This window comes from Marmota monax, unplaced genomic scaffold (genome assembly GCF_021218885.2).
Source record: "Marmota monax isolate L192 unplaced genomic scaffold, Marmota_monax_Labrador192_F-V1.1 WCK01_AAM20220418_F8-fsc00006, whole genome shotgun sequence".
Taxonomy (NCBI): Eukaryota; Metazoa; Chordata; class Mammalia; order Rodentia; family Sciuridae; genus Marmota; species Marmota monax.
Genome location: NW_026693712.1, coordinates 29,806,391 through 29,830,892, shown reverse-complemented (window position 1 = coordinate 29,830,892; position 24,502 = coordinate 29,806,391). Strand labels below are relative to the sequence as shown.

Below are 24,502 nucleotides of genomic sequence, written 5' to 3'. Positions count from 1 at the left end.
TGCAACGTTACCCTCTGCAGCAGTCTGTCTCCAATCTCCGTTTCTGTTCCTTTTGGCTAATGTTACATCACAGGGGATGCTTAATTGTTCTAATACTACCTGTTACTTGTCTGAGTGTTGGAATGGATCCTGGCCTATGGCAGTGGTTATGAAAATTCCAACTTTTGTCCCGATCCCGGTTACTGCGGATCCAGAGTCATGTCCTATTGTTGAACTGATTAGAGCCCGTAGAGATTTTGGAATTACGGCAGCTATAGTGACAGCTGTGGCAGTGTCTGCTGCTGCAGCAGTTACAGCTGGAGTAGCCATGGCCAGCCAGGTTCAAACTGCTGCCACTATTAATCAGGTTATTCAACAAACATCCACCATACTTGAATCTCAAAGTAGAATTAATCAACACATTCTATCTGGGATTTTGGCTGCTAATCAAAGGATAGATCTGCTTCAAGCTCAAGTTGAGGAATTGTCTGACCTAGTACTTTTGGGTTGTGTTGATCATCGTGCACATCTATGTATAACATCTCTCAGATTTAATGATTCCAGAAATACCTCTCAAATCATCGGACAGTACCTGGCCGGAAACTGGTCCATGGAAGCAGAGAAGTTGATCCAGACCCAACTGACACAAATTGCCATGTTGTGACATTGGGCCAATTTACGAATTGGTTGTCTTCTGCTTTTTCTTTCTTTAAGGAATGGGTGGGAGTAGGCATTTTTGGAGCGATGTGTTGTTTTGGGGTTGTCCTTTGTCTGTGGCTTTTCTGTCGCCTAAGAGCTCGCCATAGCCAAGAAAAGGCTATGATTGTCCAGGCTTTTGCAGCCCTAGAGAATGGTATCTCTCCACAAGTTTGGCTTGCGCAACTTAAGCAATAATTTCCTGGGTTTTGGCCATTGCACCCCAAGTTATCTTTGACATTGCACTGGGATTGGCAGGCCCTCCTCTTCCTGCTTTCCCAGTTATGGAAGGCCCATGCACTCTGCAGGCCTTGTTGCCATTGCACGCAGGTGGGCTTCCATGCTGGTGCTGCACTTTATGCTTTGGACCCTTTGTTTTCTCAGGGGCTGAGAGATGGTGTTGCCACTTCCAACCTCATAGTTATTGACCGGCTACTTGTAAAATCCCCCTTTCTTTTTCGCCGTCATCATGATGCAGGATGCGAGGCAAGGCACTGCACTTGAGTGATCCGATCTCAGGACCTCAAGGGAAGCATGTCCTATTGCATACGGGTTTGGCGTCCACGCCCCGTCCCATGAAAGAAGGCATCGGCTGATATGGTGTCAGATCTAGGGAAGGCGCCTCCTTAGGACTGAGCCATACATTGCAGCCATGTTTGCACAGTGGGATAGGACCTCTACTTTCGCCTGCATTGTTTTTTAAGAGATAAGGGGGAACTGTGGTGAGCCGTGTTTGTAGACGGTTGCCGCCATTAGAAGATGGCTCCGGTCTCCGTTGTGGATCTTGGTAAACAACTCCTTATTAGGGAGAGTTGGCGCGCTGTCCCTCAGTACCCAATGAGAAAACCCCGCATAGCAGCTTTGGATTGGACTTGAGTAAGCTTTATTAGGCTATGCTTGGGTGCTCGGCGGGGGGTCACTAGAAGATGATACATGAAACAAGGCCTGAATAAACTGCTGAAAGAAGAATCCTGTGTCGTGTTTTCCCTTGCCGGCGAGGGGTCGTGACACATACTTACTTTTTTTAAAGACTGCAGAAAAAAATCTTATAATGGATGCTTTAGATTTTAATAAATAATATGGAAATGAACAAATGTTTTCAAACAAACATATAGTTTCTTGAACCTATCTAACAAAGTAGATAATTTGAAATTATCAATATTGTGAAAAACCCATTAAGCAACCCTAATTTTCCTCCACAATATTGTTTTTAGAAACTCAAATGACAAAGAAAGCAGTTTTATTTCATTAATGTTACAGTTCATCCAATATTTATTAATCCCATTCTAGGTAGTTAAAATTTATGTTTTAAAAGGGAGAGAAATTAAAACTGAAAATGCAATACCAATAACAGACAAAATTTGAGAGTTTTGAACTAGAATTTAATTCATAACAAGCAAAGGTGCTTTACCCATTCTCTATTTAAAATAAAAACTGAATTTTTTCACACATGTGTATATATATATATATATATATATATATATATACACACACACACACACACACACACACACACACATACTGATACTCAAATGTAGCACAACTTTATATAAATAAACCATTATAAAACAAACTTTCAGGATTTTGCCTTCAGAGTGTCAAGATACTTCTATACAATTTAATAGATAAAATATCAAGACTCAAGGGGTTTTATACATTCTAAATAAGTACTTAAAATTAATTTTGGTATTTACTAACTTAAGTACTCAAGAACTTGGTTTGAAGTGTCCAACAGACTGAAAGTCTGCTTTTCAAGAGTACCATGATCTTCTATCAATGGAGAGGTTTTGGCATTTCTATATTCTAATAGTTCACGATCCTTGTTTGATGTTAGTAACTCATTGTCAACTATACCAATAGGTGCATCTTCTACCAGAATATTTGCTTGTATGCTCCAACTGGAATTTCAGGCAATCCAATGTAGTCATGATCTGTCACTACTGAACCTTGCAAGAGATAAAGACTGTCTGAAAGAAGAGACATAAGTTTGCTTTTCACAATTATAATTAAATATCATTTTAAAATTAAACAATGTTAAGTGAGGAACAAAAGTTAAACTAATGAAAATGAACAATCAAGATTAACAACTTCTTACTTATCCAGTTAAAATGTGTGTGAAATAAATAAAAATTTATATATTTATATATCTATCTCTCACACACACAATGGTCAAGGATTTTAAAACAGATAAATTTTCCCATTACCCTGACCTGTCTCAGACAGATACTTATGTGTGGAAGACAGGGAGTAGGAGTGGTAGAAATTAAAAGCAAAATTGTAAAACTATGTTTTTAATAATGATGATGTATTTAATATGCTTCTGGCAAAATATTCCTGGGTGTATTATTAAGGTTTAAAATATCTGTCACATCCTTACATGTACAATATTAGATAATTCTTCGGTCTTTTTACAACACACATTAGGAAGATAATATCAAATTATTACAATATAGGTTATAAACAGATTACTGAAAATAAAGTTGCTAAAATCAGATGTGATAGGAATGTGTAAGGAGGCAGGCTTCGATGAAGTAGCTTTAAAAGGTTAGCTTAAGTGTAATTCTTAGGTCTACCTAATCTACACTGAAACTGTTACAGGAATCTTCTTTCCAGCATTTTATTATATTCTTAGCAAATTTATCATTATCCTCAAGAAAAATGTATATAAAATGAATGTTAAACTGACAGCAAAGTAGCAGTATCTTTTAATATAAAGAATAACAGAAAAGGATTTCTTCCTATCAGATACTTTTAATTCATTACAAAGGCAGTTTTCTACCACATCTGATTATGTCCTGAACCTTGCCTTCTTTTCTGAATTTTCTCCCAAGACATTAACAGATTCTATTTAAGTTTTTATTAGCTTATTGAGTACCTATATTTTAAGTTCAAGAAACAGCAAAAGAAAGATAATTTGTCCATTTAGATTGAAGATCAATGAAAGTTGATCAGACTAGATAAATTTGCTAACATGTATGGGGAAATGATCCTACACTAACTAATCCAATTTAAACATTTATAAATTTAAATTTATAAATTTCAGTACATCATACAAATCTAGGCTATCAACAGATCACATAAACAAGCTAGGGCTTATGTTAGCCCAGTTAATTCTTCCTGAAGTAAAGTATGCCTGGTATTTTAGTTTTTAAGAGGTGTTCCAAGTTTAATTTCACCAATTCTTATTAATGTAAAAGCAGTAATTAGGTTGAAAATAACATTAAGAAGAGACACAATTTACGATGGAATAAAGTATAGATAATTGAAGATGAAAAGAAAATGATATCTGTATTCTAATATGGGATGAACTGATGGATAAGATGAATAAAACTGAAAGAGAAAATACAAATCACACACCCCATGAGAAGTATTAGGACCAACAGCAGCATGAAAGAAGAAAAAATGATCCATGGAAATGAAAAACTCAGAATGTGTTGACAGAGGTTTGACATTGGGGCAGGTAGTAATTTATAAGAGAACGTCAAAGGTTAGGTATGGTAATAGTATTGTTGGTAAATTATTCTACTAATAGTCAATGGAGAATTCTATAGGTTCAAGGTCTGTAAACTGCTGTAAAGTTATTAAGTGATCACAAATACCATAGTATTAAAGGAATTTCCAAAGACAGTTTTTTGTTGTTTCAAGCCACTAAATTTATTGTAGTTTGTTATGGTAACAATAGAAAACTTACTCAATAGTGCAAATCATTTTGCAGGTGGGGGGTTTTCCATCATGAAGGAAAATGAGTGTGAAATTTTTGGGTGATGGAGACCAAATCTATCACAAATCAAATAAATTAAAAACAACTCAAAATTTGTGATGAATAGAACAGTGAATTAATAACGTAATTTTTCCTTTCAAAAGGGAACATTTATGATTATGAAGAGATACTACAGTACGTTTTAAAATTTCTTGCTAAAAAAATAACTAGATAAAATATTAAATAGCCTTGCTTAAAATAGCAGTGACAAATACTGTAGATCTAATACCAAATGTGTTCTGTCTACATTATGTTCTAGATAAGAATGGATAAGATTTTGGCAACAGAAGTATATGTGTTTCAGATAGTAAATCTTTAATATAACTACAAAATCTCAAGAATGGTAAAGAGTGTTGATGACAAAAGCAGACAAATTTATAGTTCTTTTGGATATAGGTTGCCCAAATTTATGTCAAATATGAAGTTGAGTTATTCAAAGATATTGTTTGCATTAAATTTAGCTCAAGGACTCCTGAAAATCAGCTTATAAAATGAAGATTTTTAGGAAAATACATGATATTTAAAAAAAATAGATGGCAAGAATCATATGTATGTAGAATTTTTGCAAATGAAAAAAATACAAAAAAGAGGACCAAAGAATGGCCAATCAAGATGCAGATTCTAGGATGACCAGATGAGAACTCCCTTTGGTTAACATGAAAAATTAAAACAAATTCACCCATTAATCTTAGATTCCTATGTGTATGCTAGTAGTAATATTACAATTTTCTCATATTACTGAAAGAAACATCTTTGGAGAATTCAATAATGAGGCAAAATTTATAATGTTTAGAAACTTTTGTTCCCAATTAAGATTAGCTATATTCAGAAGCAGCAAAATATCTGCTGTCCTTTCTGAGAAAGTCTGTGGTAAAGGTAAACTAAAAAATATTGAAACAGATCATGATACAGGATCATTTTAAGTGTAAATTTTGTATTAAGGTCAGTACATTAGAAGGCAGCAAGTCCTGAACAGCCAAGATAAGAAAGAAATCTTGCTATAGAAAGGATAGCTTATAAATATATAATCTTTTTTTCTACATAACTTGTGGAAGCAAGAGATTGTACCGGGTAGCTGAGAACCAAGAGGCACAAGGAATGAAAGCACTTACCTTCTAACAAAGAAAATGAAAGTACTTGTGAGTTTTCAGAATTAGAACACAGTCAAGATAAGTTTACTGACTAGAATAACTGTGTCTGTCACAAGAAGGAAAAGCACTAAGAGCTTTTAGCACAAGAGTTGTGGCTTAGATAAGAAGCATAGTTGAGCTATTATTACTGACCAGGCTCCTAAGGGCTTCACATCCAAATACAGGATAAGTGTAGGTTACTTGTCATTGCGGCTCTTGTTGCTATTTATTTAAACCTGCTAAATAACTTGCTTATATTGTTTAAAATCTAGTATGTTGGCTGGGTATGGTGGTGCATGCCCATAAGATGTAAGTCATCATGGTCAATTGAGCTGAGACCATAACTCAAAATAAAATAAAAAGGGCTGGGGGTATAGTTCAGTGGTAGAGTGACCCTGAATTCAATTCCCAATGCCATAAAACAAACAAACAAAATCAATATTGTATCTTCCATTAGCTGTTACTTATATTCAAATATTACTTATGCTGTACCTTTCTTTAGATAAAAAAGCATAATTATTGGCTAAGGTATCAGTTAACTCTCTCTCAGTCATCTGTCCCAGAGAAGCTCTAGGGACAAAATAAAACAGTCTTGTTAAAGTAGGAGACTTAATCTGAAAGCCATAGCAAAAATGTTATTTAACTAGTCTATGAAAGTAAAGGTTAAAAAGATCAGCTATCTTGACTATAAAGAACTAGACATATTTGGGGATAATTATGACTGTTTAGAGTACAATCATGTTTTATAGCATTGTGGGAACAACCCACTCTGTACCCTCACCTTTCCCCACTCACGACATTTTTAAGTTCCCTTATTTATTTCACAACTAAATTCTGTACAATGTTTGTTTATGGCATTGATAATTTTAGTTGATTTTTTTCCATGCTAAAATCAGGCATCAAGTGTCTAACAGGATGTTGTGAAAGCAAAAACAGAAGATATAGGTTCAGTATTTTCCACATGAATTACTAAAAAGCCTACTACAAATCAAAATAAAATCTTTCAGTTTCAGAAGACACATTCTAATAAAACAGACTTGGGATACCTACCTAAAACTATTATCAAATTGCATAAAAATAATAAGAACAAAAAAAAAAAAAAGCCCAAAAAGTAAGAAAGATTTCTAGTATTTTTAATTTCTCTTTTCAAAGAAAGTAAAAATGCACAAAAGTGACAGATATTTACCTTGTTCACTGGATTCTCTTATGTAAGGCTTAAGGTGGGACATTTTGATAGGTCTTTTAAGCCTAGTTCCAGTATTGTCTCTGAGGACAGCACATCCACTTTCTGTAATATAGTCTATGACACAAGGACCAACCCATTCAGATTGAAAACGACCATCCTTCCACCAATTTTTCCTTTGTCTTAAAACTTCATGACCCACTTTTAAATGAAATGGATTTAATTGCTTTGGTTTCTTTTTAACAATGATTTTGCTTTTATTTAGGTCATCTAAATTGTTGTTCTCCATCTACAAATGTAAAAAAAAAAAAAAGCAAGAGGTTATTTCTTGAAGGCAAATGCAGATAATGATAATATTATAACAAAATGGTTATTTATTGAAATGCTACTGAAAAGTAGGCAAGAGTCTGATTCAATTCTTAAAGTAACATTTCAAAGTCAGTATTTTCACCCCTGCTACACAGAGAAGGCAAACTAAAATGTTAGTCATTTCTCAAAGTCAAAATACAGAATACAGCTATGATTCTAAAACTCATAATTTTCTCATTACTATCAGAATTCCAAACTAGCAAGCATACTATTTAACTAAGACAAGAAGAACTTAACATATAGAAACATTTTGGTTTAAGGGTATGGCATATATATGTGCATGAACATGTATACATGCTGAAATTTTAAGAATAAATATCACTTTATAGAGTTCTATAGTTTTTCATTTTGGGGGGAGATGGGGGGTTACTGGGGATTGAAGTCAGGGTCACTGAACCACTGAGCTACATCCCCAGCCCTATTTTGTATTTTATTTACAGACAGGGTCTCACTGAGTTGCTTAGCACCTCACTGTTGCTGAGGCTGGCTTTGAACTCATGATGCTCCTGCCTCAACCTCCCAAGCCACTGGAATTAAATAGAATCACCTGGCCCACTGAAGTTGTCTTATTCTCCATTATTTTATCAGCTTCTTTAATTGCATCTAGAATTCTAGCAAACATATTTGTATTACCACCATCCACTTCATGAAGATTATCCGAAGTCTCTGGCATATAAGGATTTCGGTTAAACATTTGAAAATATGGTGTATTCTTAGTAGGTTCCTATTTTAAGAAAAATAAACAACAATTTTGTAATAAAATATGTTTTCTAGCCAAGAAATAGTCATAACTCAGAAGTACAGAATTAATATAAAGGCACATACCAAGTGAGTTACATTGAAGGCAAATGAAAGAGCTGATAGGTGCTCATCCCAGTTGTTGGGATGGTCAGCACAGTATTTGGAAAGAAATGTTTTGATTGTGCTGGGAGTACTTTCAGTTGAATTAACAGTTCCAGAGGCATGAGGAATTATAATCTGTTTTGTACCAAATAATCCATATAGTTCATCATTGATCTGAAAAATACATAAAACAAAGTTGACTTTTTAACATTTGTATTTTTCACTGATTTAAAAAAGACTTCAAAAAGAATTTGAATGTTGTCCTTTTCACTGACCACAGCACATTCTAAATAGAAACATACATACTGTGGGCATGCTAGTGCATGTTTATAATCTCAGCCACTCGAGAGGCTGTGGCAGGAGGACTATGAGTTCAAAGTCAGCCTGGACAACTTAGCCAGACCCCATCTCACAATCAAAAATAAAAAAGGGCTGGGGATATGGCTCAGTGGTGAAGTGCCCCTACAATCAATTTCCAATAATTCAAAAATAAAAAATAAAAATAATTGTGATATTTTACTTAAAATAGTAGTTACTACTGAGTCCTTGCTATGTGATAGTCAATACAAAAGATGCTTTACATTGTTGTCACTAAATCTTAAAATGATTTTCTGAGGTATTATTAACCCTACTTTGAAGATAACCTTGGGAGGTTAACTGCCTTACCACACACATAAAATAAAGAAACAGAAGGTCAGGATTTAACAGCAATTCTGTATCCAAGTAACTTTTTAATTCAGTTCATCATATATATATATAGTAGGTCACATAATTCAGTAAACAGGCAGGTGCCCTTGGCCAAGTGACTGAAACTCACTTGGCCAAACTTCCTTATCTGTAAAATAATGAAACTTCTTATCCAGAACTCCTATGAGAATTAAATAAATTAATGTTTATAAAGCATTTAAAAAGAATTCTTGCCAAGCAATAGTCAAGAACTTATTAGTTTTAGCTACTTTATTACTTTTAACTACCTTTATTACTATGAACTACTACTATTATTTTTGTTGCTATTGCAGTTATTTTTATGCAGGGCCTAAAAGAAGTTAAAATGAGTTTAGAAAACTTGTTAACAGTAAAATGTAAAATAACTACTTTTCCTACATCAGCCATCGTGCCCCCCACACACTTTTTAAAAAAAAAAATAGATTCAATACCTTTATCTTATTTATTTTTATGTGGTGCTAAGGATGGAACCCAATGCCTCACACATGCTAGGCAAACGCCTTACCATTGAGCTACAACCCAGCCTTACATTGCAATTAAACATGTAATGCTAATCAGAGAAAAGCTAAAAGAAATGCAACTGTATTTCCCAATCTCCCTGGAAGGTAAAAGTGCTCATGAAATACAATTCTGGCAGAAAAAAGATATGCTAAATTTATTATATAATCTCAGCTTTAATTAGTTTTTTTGTTTTTTGTTTTTGCTCACTGTCCTCCCCTTTCTTCTGACTGATATGTAGACACTGTGACCTGAGCTCTGGCATATTATGTGCCTAAAATTCAGAGTAACTACCCAAAGATGGTAGAACAGAAAGCTCTCAGCATGGGTTCCCAATGATATTCACAGTTATCATTCTTTCCTTTTCAGCCTGGTCTTCTTTTGCCTGAGTACAAAACAAATTCTTTCTGCAGTTTATGTATTGGAGAAGGAAGAGGAATTCTCTGTTACTTGCTGCTGAACACAATTCCATGCTGATATATGTACTAATTCAGTTCTTATCTACTAATTTTCTCCTTTTGATTAAAAAGTAATTAGAAATCTCAGAGAACAGTTGTCACTGAAGTCAGTTTCAATCTGAGGACTTGATCAATGGCTTTAAATGACTCATGGAAAAGGCTTCAATCTCTTTGTTACAAAAGGTTGCCTAGGAATGATCCAGTGAATCCACTTGTGATAACCTTATCCCATCAACTTTTTCCCTCAACCATCTAATCAGATATTCTATCAGTCATTACAATTTTAGTTTCATATGACATTTAAAAAAATGAAGATGTTTTCCCATTGAAAAGTCTTATTCTCACATGACCAGTATAACCCCACATCATATTCAACCACAAGAATGGGATCCTAATTAGAATAAATTATACTCAATATACGTATAATATTTTAAAATACACTCTACTGTCAGTGTATATTTTAAAAGAACAAATAATAAAGGCTTATTCTTTTTCTTCAGAAGTTTACAAAAAGTTTTCATATCTTTTATGGAAACAATTTAGCAAATACTCTAAGCTGAGTATGTTAGAAATATCTGAATTTTTATCTAAATGTATAATAAATTTCCCATTTGTTTATTGTTCTAAACTTACTTCAACACTCTAGCAGTGTTTTCTTTATTTATTTAAAAAATTATTTTTAGTTGTCAGTGGACCTTTATTTTATTTACATGTGGTGCTAAGAATTAAACCCAGTGCCTCACACATGCTAGGTAAGTGCTCTACCACTCAGCCCAACCCCAGCCCAAGCAGGATTTTCTGTATTTGCTGATAAAAGAATACATTTTACATTTTCACCATTATACTTTTATGAAATATTTCAGTTTAATCACAGCAAAAAGTACAAATTTTCCCAAACATATGTAACTTTTTTATTATAAAGAAATCTCACAAAAAAGACTTGTGAACATTTATTATTATCTTTAGTAAACGTTAAAGTTACTTTGAACATGACCAAAAAAACCTGCTAGCTAATCATAATGGCTACTATATTATCATTATTGAATTTCTTTCTTTCTTTCTCTCTCTCTCTCTCTCTTTTTTTTGGTGAAAGGATCTTGCCATGTTATTCAGGCTGAGCTCAAAACTCTTGATCCTCCCACCTTAACCTCACAAGTGGCTGGGATTATAGGTGTGTCCCCCGTTGCCTGGCTTTCATTTAGTAGACAACAAGTACATAGTTTTTGATTATTGAATGAAGTAAAAATACTTTCAATTTATGAGTATTTTATAAACATATACATATTTCATTTTCTTTATTATTTTAGTGCTGAGAATTAAACCCAGGATCTCATGTATGCTAAGTATGTTTTGCTACTGACCTACACTCCCAGCTACGAGTGTTATATTTTAAAATGGATATTAAGTGGGTTAGGATGTAAATGCTTATTAAGTTGTCTGCATAGACCTGTGCTGAAAAGAATTAACATGGAAGGTCTGAGACTGCTATCCTTTGAAAGTCCTCCTTATGCTGAGCTGGTGGCACACGCCTATAATCCCAGTGACTCAGGAGGAGGCTGAGGCAGAAAGATTTCGAGTTCAGAGTCACCCTCAGCAACTTAGCAAGGATCTAAGTAACTCAGTGAGACCCCATCTCTAAATAAAACACAAAAAAGGGCTGTGGATTGTGTCTCAGTGGTTAAACACTCCTGGATTCAATCCCTAGTACAAAAAAAAAAAAAAAAAATCCTCCTTATAAGATTGGTCCTTGGCAGATATCTAAGATCTTGGATTCTGGTTCCCACCAAAAAGGTTCTACCCACTTTCTGATAAGCGTGGCTCAGTATGCCTGAATAGTTTATACAAATCATGTGGCTTTTGCTAAACACTTTTCCTTCTGAGGGTTTAGAAATTTGTTATATGCCAGGCCAGGGTGTCTATGAGAAAAGGTCCCAGTGAAAACTCAAGACACTGGGTCTCCAAAGAGCTTCCCTTGTAGGCAATATTCCACATCCCTTGTCACAATTCACTGCTGCAGGAAAATAAACACATCCTGTGTCTCTAATGAGAGAGATCTTAGGAGCTTTCACAAGTTACTATTTCTTGTATTTCTCTGACTTCTCCTCATATACCTTTTCTCTTTGCTGATTTTGCTTTATATGCTTCCACTGAATAAACATTAACCATGAATATGCCTAAATGCTGTGTTCTCCAAGTGAATCATGAGGATTGTCCCTAGTGGAAGATGGGGATAGTCTTAGGGATCCTCACACAAGCCCTAACTACTTAATAAATACAAGTTTAGGTATTTCTTTTGGACTGAGACATCATAGGTATTATGTACCAAGAAAGTCTAGCTAACTCTGATTATTCCTATACGGTAATCTATCCCTTATGAAATTTTATACTTTTTTTTCCTTTCCTTTCCTTTTTTTTTTTTTAACAAAGTCTTGTTATTTTGCTCAGGTTCATCTTGAACTCTTGGGCACAAGTGATCCTCCCACCTCAGCCTTCCAAGTAGCTAGGACTACAGGTGTGTACCACTCTGCCTGATTTAATTGCAAAAATTTAAAATAGGCTTTAAGTCTAACAGTATTACATTTGTTTTTTAGACTTTTCATACATATTATTGCCTGCTTATTCTTCCAGATTAACTTTAATTAGGTAAAAGGCCAAGACAAGGGGAAAAACATCTTTCAATACTGAATATTCTCATTCATGTATAAGATGTATTTTTCCATCTAGTCAAGTCCCCCTTTACCTGACAATTAGAGATTTTTAAGTTTTTATCAGTGCATTCTAGTTATATATAAGTGAGGTTCATTCTGACATAATCATAAACATATGGAACACACTTTGTTTCATTTCAGTTCCCAGTACTTCTTTCCTCATCCCATTCCTTCCCTCTGCTCCCTTTCCTCTATTCTACTGGTTTGTCTTCTAATTTTTTGTTCTTGGTTTTTTTTTTCTTTTGATTTGTGCTTTATAGACACATATAAAGGTGGAATTCACTGTGGTATACTCATATAAGTACATCACATAATTTGATTAATATATAGATATATAATTAATATATATATGTTGTCAATAGACCTTTATTTTATTTACTTATATGTGGTGCTGACAATCGAACCCAGGGCCTCACATGTGCTAAGCAAGTGCTCTACCACTGAGCCACAACACCAGCCCTGGTTAATTTCATTCTGTAGTTTCTCCCCTTTCCTGTCTCTTCCCCCTTAACCCCCTTCCTTTCCTCCCCTAATCTTCCATCTGGCTTCATGGGCAAGAAGCAAACAAAGATTATTTTGTGTAATCTTCTCATTTTAGTTTGAGGATTCCCAAAGATAGGTTTACAAATATTTAGCAGCACAGTAAGTACTAAAATCTAGTCTCCTAATTTCCAGTCCAACTACCCTTGTACCATAGCAATTTATCTGAACTTATTAAGCACTTTATCATGCACAGGACACTGTGGACTGAACACTGAAAGGCAGGAAGAATATACTCTCAAACCTCAGTAGTTTAATCATCCTACCTGTTGAATGAATTCATCTCTTTGGTCCATTATTATTTTCTGAGGAGGTCCATATAAGAAAAATATATTGATAATAGCTTTAGAAATTTCTGATGCTGAAACATCACACAGAGGCAAAATCATAACCCATTTTGTAAACAAATCTGTCATGATTAAAGCATATACGTGACTTCTGTTGCTTGTATGAAAAGGTCCCATCAGATCAACAGTAACTATACTCCATGGATTGTCCACCTTGAGAAGGTGTTGTTTAGGTGCTAGAATAACTGTATTTTTTGCCACTTGGCAATGCTGACAAGCATATACCTACAAAGAGGAACACAATAAAGAAAATAAAGACAAATATTAATATAGTTGACATATAAAATTAATCTTATAAATCATAATTTTGAAATGGTTAGTAGGTACTTTGCATTTTGAAGGAGAAACTTTTGGACTAAGAACAGCAAACTGAATTAAACCTTTTATTGAAAAACTAACAACTAAGAATATTCTACCCAGAAAAGCTGCCATTTAGAAATGAAGGCAACATCAAGACATTTCCAGGGCAAAAAAAAAAGTGAGTTAATTGTCATTGGACTGCCTTGTAAGAAATGCTAAAGGAAAATTTTCAAGTTGAAAATAACAACATGAAAACAAAAGTATAAAGCTCAGTGGTACAGAAAAAAAATAATTAAATTCAAAACAAAAATCTTTTATTAAGAACAATAAGCAAATAGTAATTGCTATTTCTATCAAATGACCATCTTATAGGGTTTTAGTCACATGGAACATAATTCTAATTCATATTCAATAAATATTTATTAAACCAATAGGTCTTAAAGTAAGTTTTCCTATTATTTTACTTTGTTTTTTATACCTTTACTTTATTTATATTTGGTGCTAAGGATGGAACCCAGGGCCTCACATGTGCGAGGCAAGCACTCTACCACTGAGCCACATCCCCAGTCCCTATTATTTTACTTTTTAATTGACACATAAAATTGTACATATTTATGGGAAACTATGTGATGATTCATTTTCTATGACTTTAAATCAGTTTGTGAATATGCGATAATTTCTATATGTAAAAGATGTTTCTAAAGTTATCACTCTTAAGATGTTCATTCATTCATTTACTCCAAGAATATTCATTGATGTAATTTCAATAACAACATTTATAGACACCAGGAATTTCTCTAGGTCCTAATGAACGAAAAAAGAGGGGTCAGTGAACAAAAACAAAGCCCATGTTTCAGTTAAGGGAAGTGAGATGAGATCAAATGATAAATTTATGGATGGTGCCATTTTTCAATGTACTTCTGTAATTTCACTTTGGAGACTAATTCCAAACTAATTTTAAGAAAAAATTTCAAATGATCGTACTACAGTATAGTCATAGTTACTTTTGATCAGATTTTTTCACTTTCCAACTTATTCACCAGATTTAATCAGAAATAACCTCTGATAATTTCAAAAGATCATATCCATTCTCAAATCATACATATTCAGTGGCAAAGATTTCACTGCATGTTTATAAGGGATGCATGGCAGGTTCACAATTTGATTTTGGTTTGGAGTTTCTGCCATGTTTGACACTTTCTAACTCAAATTGGAATAGAAATGAAAGCTGAGAGCAGAAACTGGGTTTGATTTGTAAACATATTCTCCTGCATACAGAAAATATGACTGGCATTAAAAATGTAATGAATTAATCAAAGGAATTTCAGCCCCATTTAAATTCTGCCTATACAAAAAAGTTCAATGATGAAAATGTGGTTCTAAATCATCTATATAAATATGGTATTTTCTTTTTTGTTTAAATATTTTATTTTTTAATTGTAGTTGAACACAATACCTTCATTTTATTTTATTTTTATGTGGTGCTGAGGATTAAACACAGTGCCTTACACATGCTAGGCAAGCACTCTACCGCTGAGCCACAACCCCAGCCCTAAATATGGTATTTTCAAATGTTTAAACAATACTTTTATTTTAGTTCAAATTGCAATTTAGTGATTTAAAAGAACTGTGAAGGGAAATAAAACTAACAATTAATATTTTTTTAGTACATAAACTCCCATACAAAAAAATACTTAATGAGAAACCAGAGTAAATCTGGAGCAACAACAAATTTTGCATACTTCTTAAAAAGATATTAGTCAAAGTGTTCTAAATACATAAAGCCATACCCACTGTTTGACATCATTGGTCACAGAAGTCCAATAGTAACTGGATTCCACTAAAGTGAGAGTTCTGGATATGCCATGATGAGCTCCAGTGTCATTTTCATGGCATTCTCTTAGGACTTTCTTTTTTTCCTCTTCTGAAACAATTACCAAACGATTTTGTTTTCTGTCTTTTCCAACATAAAACAGCTTTTTTTCTGGAATAAATGAGACCAAAGAGATAAAACTGTAACTTTTTAAAAATTTATATCATAAAGATAATCACAGACTTATCTTCAAACTATGGAGTTACTGAATTTACAAAGTCTTTCTCCACTTAAAATAATATTTATTTGTAATGATGTCACCATACAAACTCTAAGGTCCTTAGCTGTTATACTTATTGGCTATCTAGGAAGAACCCTAGCTGCTTTAATTCTGTAACTATCAATACAAGCAGAGCCAGCTTATTTGCCAAAGCATGTAATAACTGTGACAGTATGAAATTATCTATGTGAGAACTCAAACTAGGACAAATATCTGCAGATGCCTCCTAAAAATGGCATAAATTAGCAAATGAATTATATACAGAAAAATAACCCCCGGAAGAGAATTTTCTAAAAATATTGCACTTATATAACTGTAGTTTTGTAAGCAACTACCCCTCTCTGCTTTTTCTAGATTTGAATAGAAGCTAGGGTTGGTAAAGAGGAATAAGCTAAATGTTTTAAGTTATTTTCTTTCCTTCCCCCTCCCCCCCTATAGTACTAAGGATGGAACTCAGGGCACTCTACCACTGAGATACCTCCCCAGGCCTGTTTATTTAAAAAAAAAAAAAAAAAGGAACTGACTAAATTGCCTAGGATGGCCTCCAACTTGAAGTTGCCAGTGGCTGGAATTATAGGGCTATACCACTACACTGAGCTAATTGCATTTCTTTCTTTTTCCTTAGTACTGGGTATTGAACCTAGGGCACTCAACCACTGAGCCACATCCCCAGCCGTTTTTGAATATTTTATTTAATGACAGGGTCTCACTAAGTTGCTTAGGGCCTTGCTAAATTGTTGAGGTGGCTTTGAACTCATGATCCTCCTGCTTTAGCCTCCCAAACTGCTGAGATTACAGGCACACTCCACTTCTCCAAGCTAGTTGCATTTTCTTTAGGATACCTGAGAAGAATTTGCAATTGAGAAACAACCAAGGGATTCAGAACCATCACTTCTCCAGTATGGACAAGATAACTACTTAAAGGACAGAATCTAGCACTAAGCTACTATGTGCTAAAACACATGCTGAATAAAATGTTCCTTATTTAATTAGAAGGAAAGCATTCTGAGTAAAGGAACTCTTTATCTTATAAATCAGGAACTCTTATATATCTTAAGGGCATAGGATATGCTTGGCATTCAGTGAAAACTCAGTTAAACATTTTTTCCATAAATGATTAAATAAATGAATAAAAATGAATCCTCACTGCCGCAGTCCGGCTGGGCAAAATAACCGAGAGGTGACAAGCAACTTGAAGGTTGAAACGGGAACTACTTTATTGCGAGTGAACTCAGCGGGAACTCAAAGTAGCAGGCACCCAAGGTAGCAGGAGCCGCTTCTCTGCCAGATAGCAGAGGTATATATACTTAACTAATTACACACAGCTTGACTCAATTAACATCAGCAGTCAGCCAATAAGGAATCCTCATCATCTTAATGGCTCACTGGCATTGCTTCACAAACCACTTCTCCTGACAAAGTGCCAGGCGCCATCTTGACTTGATTTGCATCCCCAACATCTCACTTTAAGGGTATAAGAAGTAAATAGTCTGCCTTCTTTAAGCATATGGAGTTATTGATAGGCATGTACACAGGAGAGGAGAACAGGCATTTGTTTATTAGAATTTTCTTGACATGCTTTGGGAAAAGCCTAACATACCTATGTGCAAAACTCCCATTAAAAGCACCGACACTCATTTAGCTACTCATTGACTATTCTTCTTATCTATCCTATCCCAAACTTCTCATCCTCTTTGGAGGAGGGAAGGGGGGAAGAGGACATTTCAAGATAAATATTGCACTGCCTTTCAAATATTTAATCTATCAAGGGAATTCAGGATCCAAAAATAAATGTAACTCTGAGAATACTTTATAGCAGTGTGTGTGTGTGTGGGGGGGGCACAGAAATGAATACAGTTAATTCCCTCCATTTCTTCTTTTAGAAAACAAATTAGTTAACTTTGTTAATATTTTTATATTAAACATCAAATAAATTCCTTATTTACAGTGGCGTAAGTGCTTGAAAATGCCCCATCTAAGTAGGAACTACTGAAGTACAAAGGAAGGAGAAATCAATCAATTCTCACACAGGCTTCTATGTAGGTTTTATTTATTTTTTCATGGTATCTCTGTATATAATTCTGAAGGCCCTTCTTATGCTTACTGGCCTTCCGTTGGCTTCAGTATGATTTCTCATTTTGCTTTTGATTGTCATTACCATCTTAACTCATAACTGTTTAGCAACAACAAATTACCACAGAAATTATCAGGAATCCACAAAATAAAAATGCATGTGGAAAAGAATCTATAACTTATATTCAAAATTTTGGATGTTAATTTCACCTTTGAAGACAAATTTTTTTGCTGCTCTTCTAATGCCACTTCTCTCACTTGGTAGTGTAGTTGAGTGATATTCACCAGTTCGCTTATAATATGCAATCTGTTTAAGATGAAGGTCACCATTTTTTCCACTCCGGACCATCGTGAACCTAGGTAAAAGATATTTAAAGATATTACTTAAATAATAATCTAATTCATGCTTTGGGAAAAGCCTATTTTAGTTCAGGTTTCTGTCACATCTCTGCTTTTGAATTGAGCATTCCCAAAACATTTCTGGGAGGGAGACAATTGTAGTACAAAAAAGGAATAGAGTGATGTATGTGAACAAATACATTCAAATGCTATTTTTGAGATAAATCAAGACAAATTATCTTGTCTCTTTTTGTGTGATAAGCAATGCTGAAAATTTTCTATATACTAGGGGAAAAATGAACAAATATACTCTCTGTAAGGTTTGGTTAGTCCTCTTATTGCCAACAATGAAAATGTTACTTACATAGGTTGGTCCTGTTTTGTGACATTTAAATAACAGATTATAAGGAGAGAAATGTAATTTTATATTACTTCTAAATACATTCATGATCAGTACAAAATGCAAAAAACCTCATATTCAAATCATATGTTAAATATATTTTGTGAATGTTTTAATGATACATGACAGAGAAGATATTTAGCAGCCAGATCTCATACATTCTTCTGATCTACATGTAAACTATTTATCTTGAACAAAAATGAGTTTTGGTGCTGCATATACTCTGTCAATGTCATAAAAAAAAATCTGGCTGTACTGGCAAAAGCAAAACCAAACCCTTTTCTATAACAGACTATAGGTAACATGGTGAACCTTTTACAAAAAAAAAAAAAGCTTTTATTTCATATTTTCAGTTAAAAGGAACAATTCTGTGTTATTCTATTTGCCACCATGCTCAATCCTCCATATCCACTTTTGGCCTTTCTCTCCTGTTCGCTGTGCCCTAGGAAATTGACCCTTACACTCTGCATTTATCATTTTCTGATTGGAATTACCAGTGGGAGGCAGTGGCAAATCAGAATGCAAGAGAAGAAAGAAGTCAGGATATTTATTTACTGGCTCTTTCCTTAGATAAAGCTGCAACCCTTTACAAAGAGCACCCATCGGGGAGCCTGTATTCTTTGTCTCTAATTCTCACTGGAAGTCAAAATCATTTCTTCTTGACATGTCAGTCCTAGAAGTAGGAACTATTTTTTGCTGCTATTAATCTCCAGGTTTATTTGTCCCTATCCATACCTCTGAAAAAAGGAATTTTATTAAATTTTCTTTAAAAACCACAAGAGAATATATCTTCATTTTCCTGCTACAACTCTAATACAAATTATTAAAATTCGAAATTCTAAAAACAACATATTTTCTGACTATTGGAGGATCTCAAGATGAAACAAAGAATATATTACTGTAAAGAGAACATTGGAACAAAGCAGAACAGAGTATGCCAATGAACCATAGCTTAAGATGTATAAGTCTCTTTTCCTATGATACAGCTCTTTGAACAGCTAATAACACTTTTCTGGTCTATTTACAAGTTCACAGAAAATACCAATGCAATTCTAACATCCTTCAATATTAAGTTAACATGAAGTATAATCTGCTTAAAAGTAAAACTTCTGTAATGCTGACATAGTCCCGTTATAATCTAAAAAACAGGTCGGTTCTCTACAAAGTATTATCAATCAATATGTTCTAAGTTTAATCCACTTTCATTTAAATATATAACTTTTTCATTTTATAAAAGATGGCTGTACCCACAAATTGAACAAAGTAGTATATTGCAGTTTCTGAAAAACCCTTGAAAATTAATGGATTAGATTTTAAGATTTTGTATAAAAATAAGTAAAAAAGACACTGTAGAACTGGCATAAAAATAGACAAATAGGCCACTGGAACAGAATAGGGAATGCAGCATTAGATCCATACATATAAAGTCAATTAGTTTACAATAAAACATTCAATATAATGGGGGAAGATATGGTCTTTTAGTGATATTGGAATACCTGGATATCTTTATAGGAAAATAAAGCCATTAAGCAGCTGCCTCACATTTTTCTTAAACACTAATTCCACATAGATCATAATCCTAAATGTGAAAGGTAAACAACAAAGCTTCTGGGAGAAAACAAAGGAAAAGATCTTGAAATCCTTAGAATAAGCAAAGATTTCTTAAACAGGACATATACAAAAAAAATACTAGGATTTCATAAAAGTCAACATGTCTGTTCATCAAAAGATACTATTAAGAAAGTGAAAAGGCAAGTCAGAAACTGGGAAAAGATGTCTTTATATATATATATATATATATATATATATATATATATATATAAAACAAAGGACTTGTACCCAGTGTGTGTGTGTGTGTGTGTGTGTGTGCTCGTGCGCGTGTGCATGGATGGTAGAAGGAGACCCTCATTGTTATACAAAATACATGAATGAAGATATGAGAAAAAAAAAAGAATAGCGTTACCCTAGATTAGGTAGAGAGAAGTGATGGAAGGGGAGGGTAGGGGGTGGGGAGATAGGAAGGATAGTAGAATGAAACAGACATTATTATTACTGTGTGTATATATGTAAATGCATGACTAATGTGATTATGCAACCTGCATACTCAGAAAAATGAGATATTATATCCCATCTGATTCAAATGTATGATATTTCAAGGTCATTGTACTGTCATGTGTAACTAATTAAAACAAATTAAAAAAAGAAGAAAAAAGAGATAGATGGGGGGAGGGGCTGGGGTTATGGCTCAGCGGTAGAGTGCTAGCCTAGCATGTGCAAGGCCCTGGATTCAATCCTCAGCACCACATAAAAATAAATAAATAAAATAAAGGTATTTAAAAACAAACAAATAAACAAACAAAAGAGATAGACACAAGGTTCAGTCATTGGTCTAAATAGGGAGCAGGAAAGAGGTAAATTATTGTCTAATGGGTATAGCTTCATTTATACAAGGTGAAAAGAGTTCTGGAGATGGACGGTGGTGATTGTTATACAATATTAATGGACTGAATGCTAGTTAGTTAATGGCACACTTAAAAAGGTTAAAATGGTAAATTTCAAATTACTACAATTTTTAAAAATTAAAGAAAAATTGTTTTGGTTGCAAGAAGGGAATAACCCAAAAAGTTTTAAGAGGAAGGGCTTCTAGAGAAAGACTATTAGAAATGGAGGAGAGGAAAAAATAATAAGTGACAGTATTATGTTCCTGAGAAAGCAGTAAGGGATGACATCCATTTTACAAATAAAGGAATTAATCTTATTATCTCTTCCCATAAGGATATTACAGTGAATAACACAATGAAAGTAAATTGTTTCCATCTGAAATATCATTTAAAAATTCCCACAGAGTTTCTAAAATGTAGAAGGTTGTAAAGTTACTCCCACCCTAACAAGGAGAAAAAGCTGGACAACTTTACAAAGATGCCAATTTCCCCCAAAATGATTAAAGATTCAATGCAATCCAAATCAGAAACCCAGAAACTCTTTTGTAGAAACAGATAAGCCAGTTCTCAAATTGACATGGGACTTAGAAAAGTTAAAACAACTTTGTAAAGTAAAAATAGTTAAAGAACTTCATTATTACAAGACTCAGTTTCTTGGGACCAAGTGATGGTGTGGCAATCAAGACTATGGTACTAGCAAAATGAGAGCAGTAGATCCATGGAAAAAAATAAGAGTCTCCAATAAAAATCCACTCAGATATGGTAAACAGATTTTCAGCAGAAGTTCCAAAGTAATTTTAATGAAGAAAGTCTGTTTTCAATAAATACTGGAACAAATAAACAACTGTATTAAAAAAAAAAAAACCATGAACTTCAACTTATACCTTGCACTATATGTAAAAATTAACTTAAAATGGGTCATAGGTCCAAATATAAAACCTATAATTACAGAAGTCCAATTCTAGAAGAGACGAACTTTGGTCTGGCAATACTTCCAAAATAACAAATAAAAAACATCATTTATGAAATAAAAATTATAACTTTTGTTCTTTTAAATATATTGTTAAGAAAATAAAAGAAATCACATCTGGGAGAAAATATTTGCAAAACACATTTCCAATAAAGAACTTCTATCTGAAATTTATAAAGAACTTTCAAAATTTATAAGAAAACAATCCAATTTTTAAAATGAGCAAAAGAGCTGTATAGATATATGGTTAAATAAACAAATGAAAAGTACTCTACATCACTTGAGACAACAAAAAAAACGTTAATTAAAACCACAATACAATACTATTATATAAACAACAGGAAAACAAAAAACAAGTACTATCAAAGTTGCAGAGTACTGTTGGTGAGAATACATACATGGAATTTCAAGAAGGGTGTTGTCTAAGAAGGATGGAGTAAGAATTACAGGTGTTTGATACTTACCTACGACTCAGTACCAATGTTTGGGGGAAAAAAAAGACATAACAACTGTCCTTTTTTTTTTTTTTTTTTTTTTACAATAATGAGGATTAATGATATAATGGATTTGATAAGTCCTTTGTAAATAGTAAAGCAATATGTATTTATTGTTATATTCAAATATTATCATTCACATCAGGCTGTTTTAAGAGAACACTTTCTTTTCTCAAAATTTTTATAAGGAAAAAAGATTTTAAAATCTCTGTCCTTACATTAATAGTGATTAATGTTTTAGAGCTATGTTTATTTATAAATTTATACTGCTAATAGCAAAACCCAGAAGACTCAGGAGGCATATAATTTATAATGACTATTTATTTATTTACATACTTTTGCAGTAATAGGGATTAAACCCAGGGACACTCTACCACTAAGTCACATCTCCAGTCTTTTATTTTTTAGGAGAACGTCTTGCTAAATTGCACAGGCTGACTTCTATCTTGTGATCCTGCTGCCACAACCTCCTGAGTAGTGGGATTTAGGTGTGTTCCACTGCACTCAGCTATAATGACCTTATGGTTTAATGCTGGCTCTGAATTTAAGAGACAGATGAGAAATAGAAAATGCCTAAGACAGATGAGTTTATAAAAGCATTGCCTTTTAAATAGATGGTTAAGAGTTGTTATTCATGTTTGGTATTTATGTAAAATAATTTAAAAAACAGAAATTTTTCCTATTCATCACCTGGTCGCGAGAAACCAACCATTTGAGAGGTAGTTAATATGAGAAGAATGGTTTTAAGCTGCAACATTCAGGGCAAACATAATAAAATATCTTCTATGCACAGATTATTAAGCAAAGGTATCATTCACAAAGAATTAAGAGATCTGTCTGAATTACATAAATAAAGAGTATTTTAGCCCATTTTTGGATTTGCTTATATTTTTAAGAATTTAGGAATCAGAAAAGGTAGTTGAGTGTGATCACAACTTCTGTTTTTGCAAAAGGAATGTTAGGATCATATTTGGTTAAAATGAACAAATATCTTTGTGAATATTTATTGCTTAATTCCTTTGATAATTTTATCTTGTATGTCCAATGAAGTAAGACAGTTATCTGTGTTACTTCAAATACAATAAGGTTTTGTGTTTCAAGAAGAGTAAAAACCATCAAGCTGGTAACCTATGCCTCTGAAAGGTAATAATATGCATGTATTACAACTTAAAGTAAAATCTTGGTTTCAATAATACAAAAACTTGGAATTTATATTCTGATTTTTTTAAGTATTCTATTTTAATTGTTGAAAAAAAATGGGCCAGTACAATTTTATGCAATGTGAGAGACTGGAAAATGAATACACCAGATACTTCTCTGCTTCATTTCAGCTTACAAAAACAACAAAAGCCTTTAACTCCTTAGGCACACACATGAAGCCACATAAGATATTCATTTCCATTTTGAAAATTATTTTTCCATTCTGGTTTTGACATGCACACGTAGGGGAAATAATAAAATAATATGTCCTCTTTTCCTGAAAACCACGTGACAAGATTCTGTCTTAAGTTCACGTTTCTCCCCATCACAGAAGTCTTTAATTTGGGGCAATATTTCAGATTAAATCACAACTATGATAAAGTATGGATCAGAAAGCTCTAACGTCAGTCAAGAGCCGCACCCGACCTTTGAATTCACTCATAACCTTGGAGTCTCAAATACTATAACTATGCAGAAGTATTTCCCAAGCATTTTGATGGCTTGTTAACTGACTTTTAAGGATAAGGTCCAGATAAACTATGCACAAGCAGGAAAACGACTTTGACTAAAACTCAATCCCACCTAGTTGTCACCTCCCAGGGCCCGACAACAATATTCTTCCCTTTCTAGCCTGCTGGGTGGGACTTCGCAACGTTCAAGGTCCTCCCGCCCCAACGGCGCCTGCGCAAAATCTTCAGCCTTCAGTCGAAGAGAATGGTTTTGAAATTACTGTCAGATTACACTTCACTTTAAAATAAGATAAAATAAAATAAACCAGTACATATGATAAAGCACATCAGAATGACCACTCACCGAAGTGGTCCTAAATGCAAACGACTGTATTTAAGCTTCCTCTCGCGACTTATCTGGTGCTACAGGAAGCGGAAGTATCCCAGTCGGTCCTTCCTGGGCCTTTGGAACCTCGGTCCGGAAAGATTAGGGCGGATCGTTGGGC

At 33.8% G+C, this 24,502-nt stretch overlaps 1 protein-coding gene across 1 annotated transcript; it reads right to left on the bottom strand.

The window, feature by feature from the left end:
* Positions 1–1,727: 1,727 nt before the first annotated feature.
* On the bottom strand, positions 1,728–24,454 carry Gin1 (gypsy retrotransposon integrase 1). The gene is given in 9 exon segments (XM_046460468.2): positions 1,728–2,562; positions 2,565–2,642; positions 6,752–7,037; positions 7,665–7,841; positions 7,943–8,134; positions 13,157–13,462; positions 15,328–15,521; positions 17,914–18,059; positions 24,361–24,454. Coding segments are annotated over 8 exon segments (1,566 nt in total). The 5' UTR covers positions 18,053–18,059; positions 24,361–24,454; the 3' UTR covers positions 1,728–2,368.
* Between the last annotated feature and the right edge of the window lie 48 nt (positions 24,455–24,502).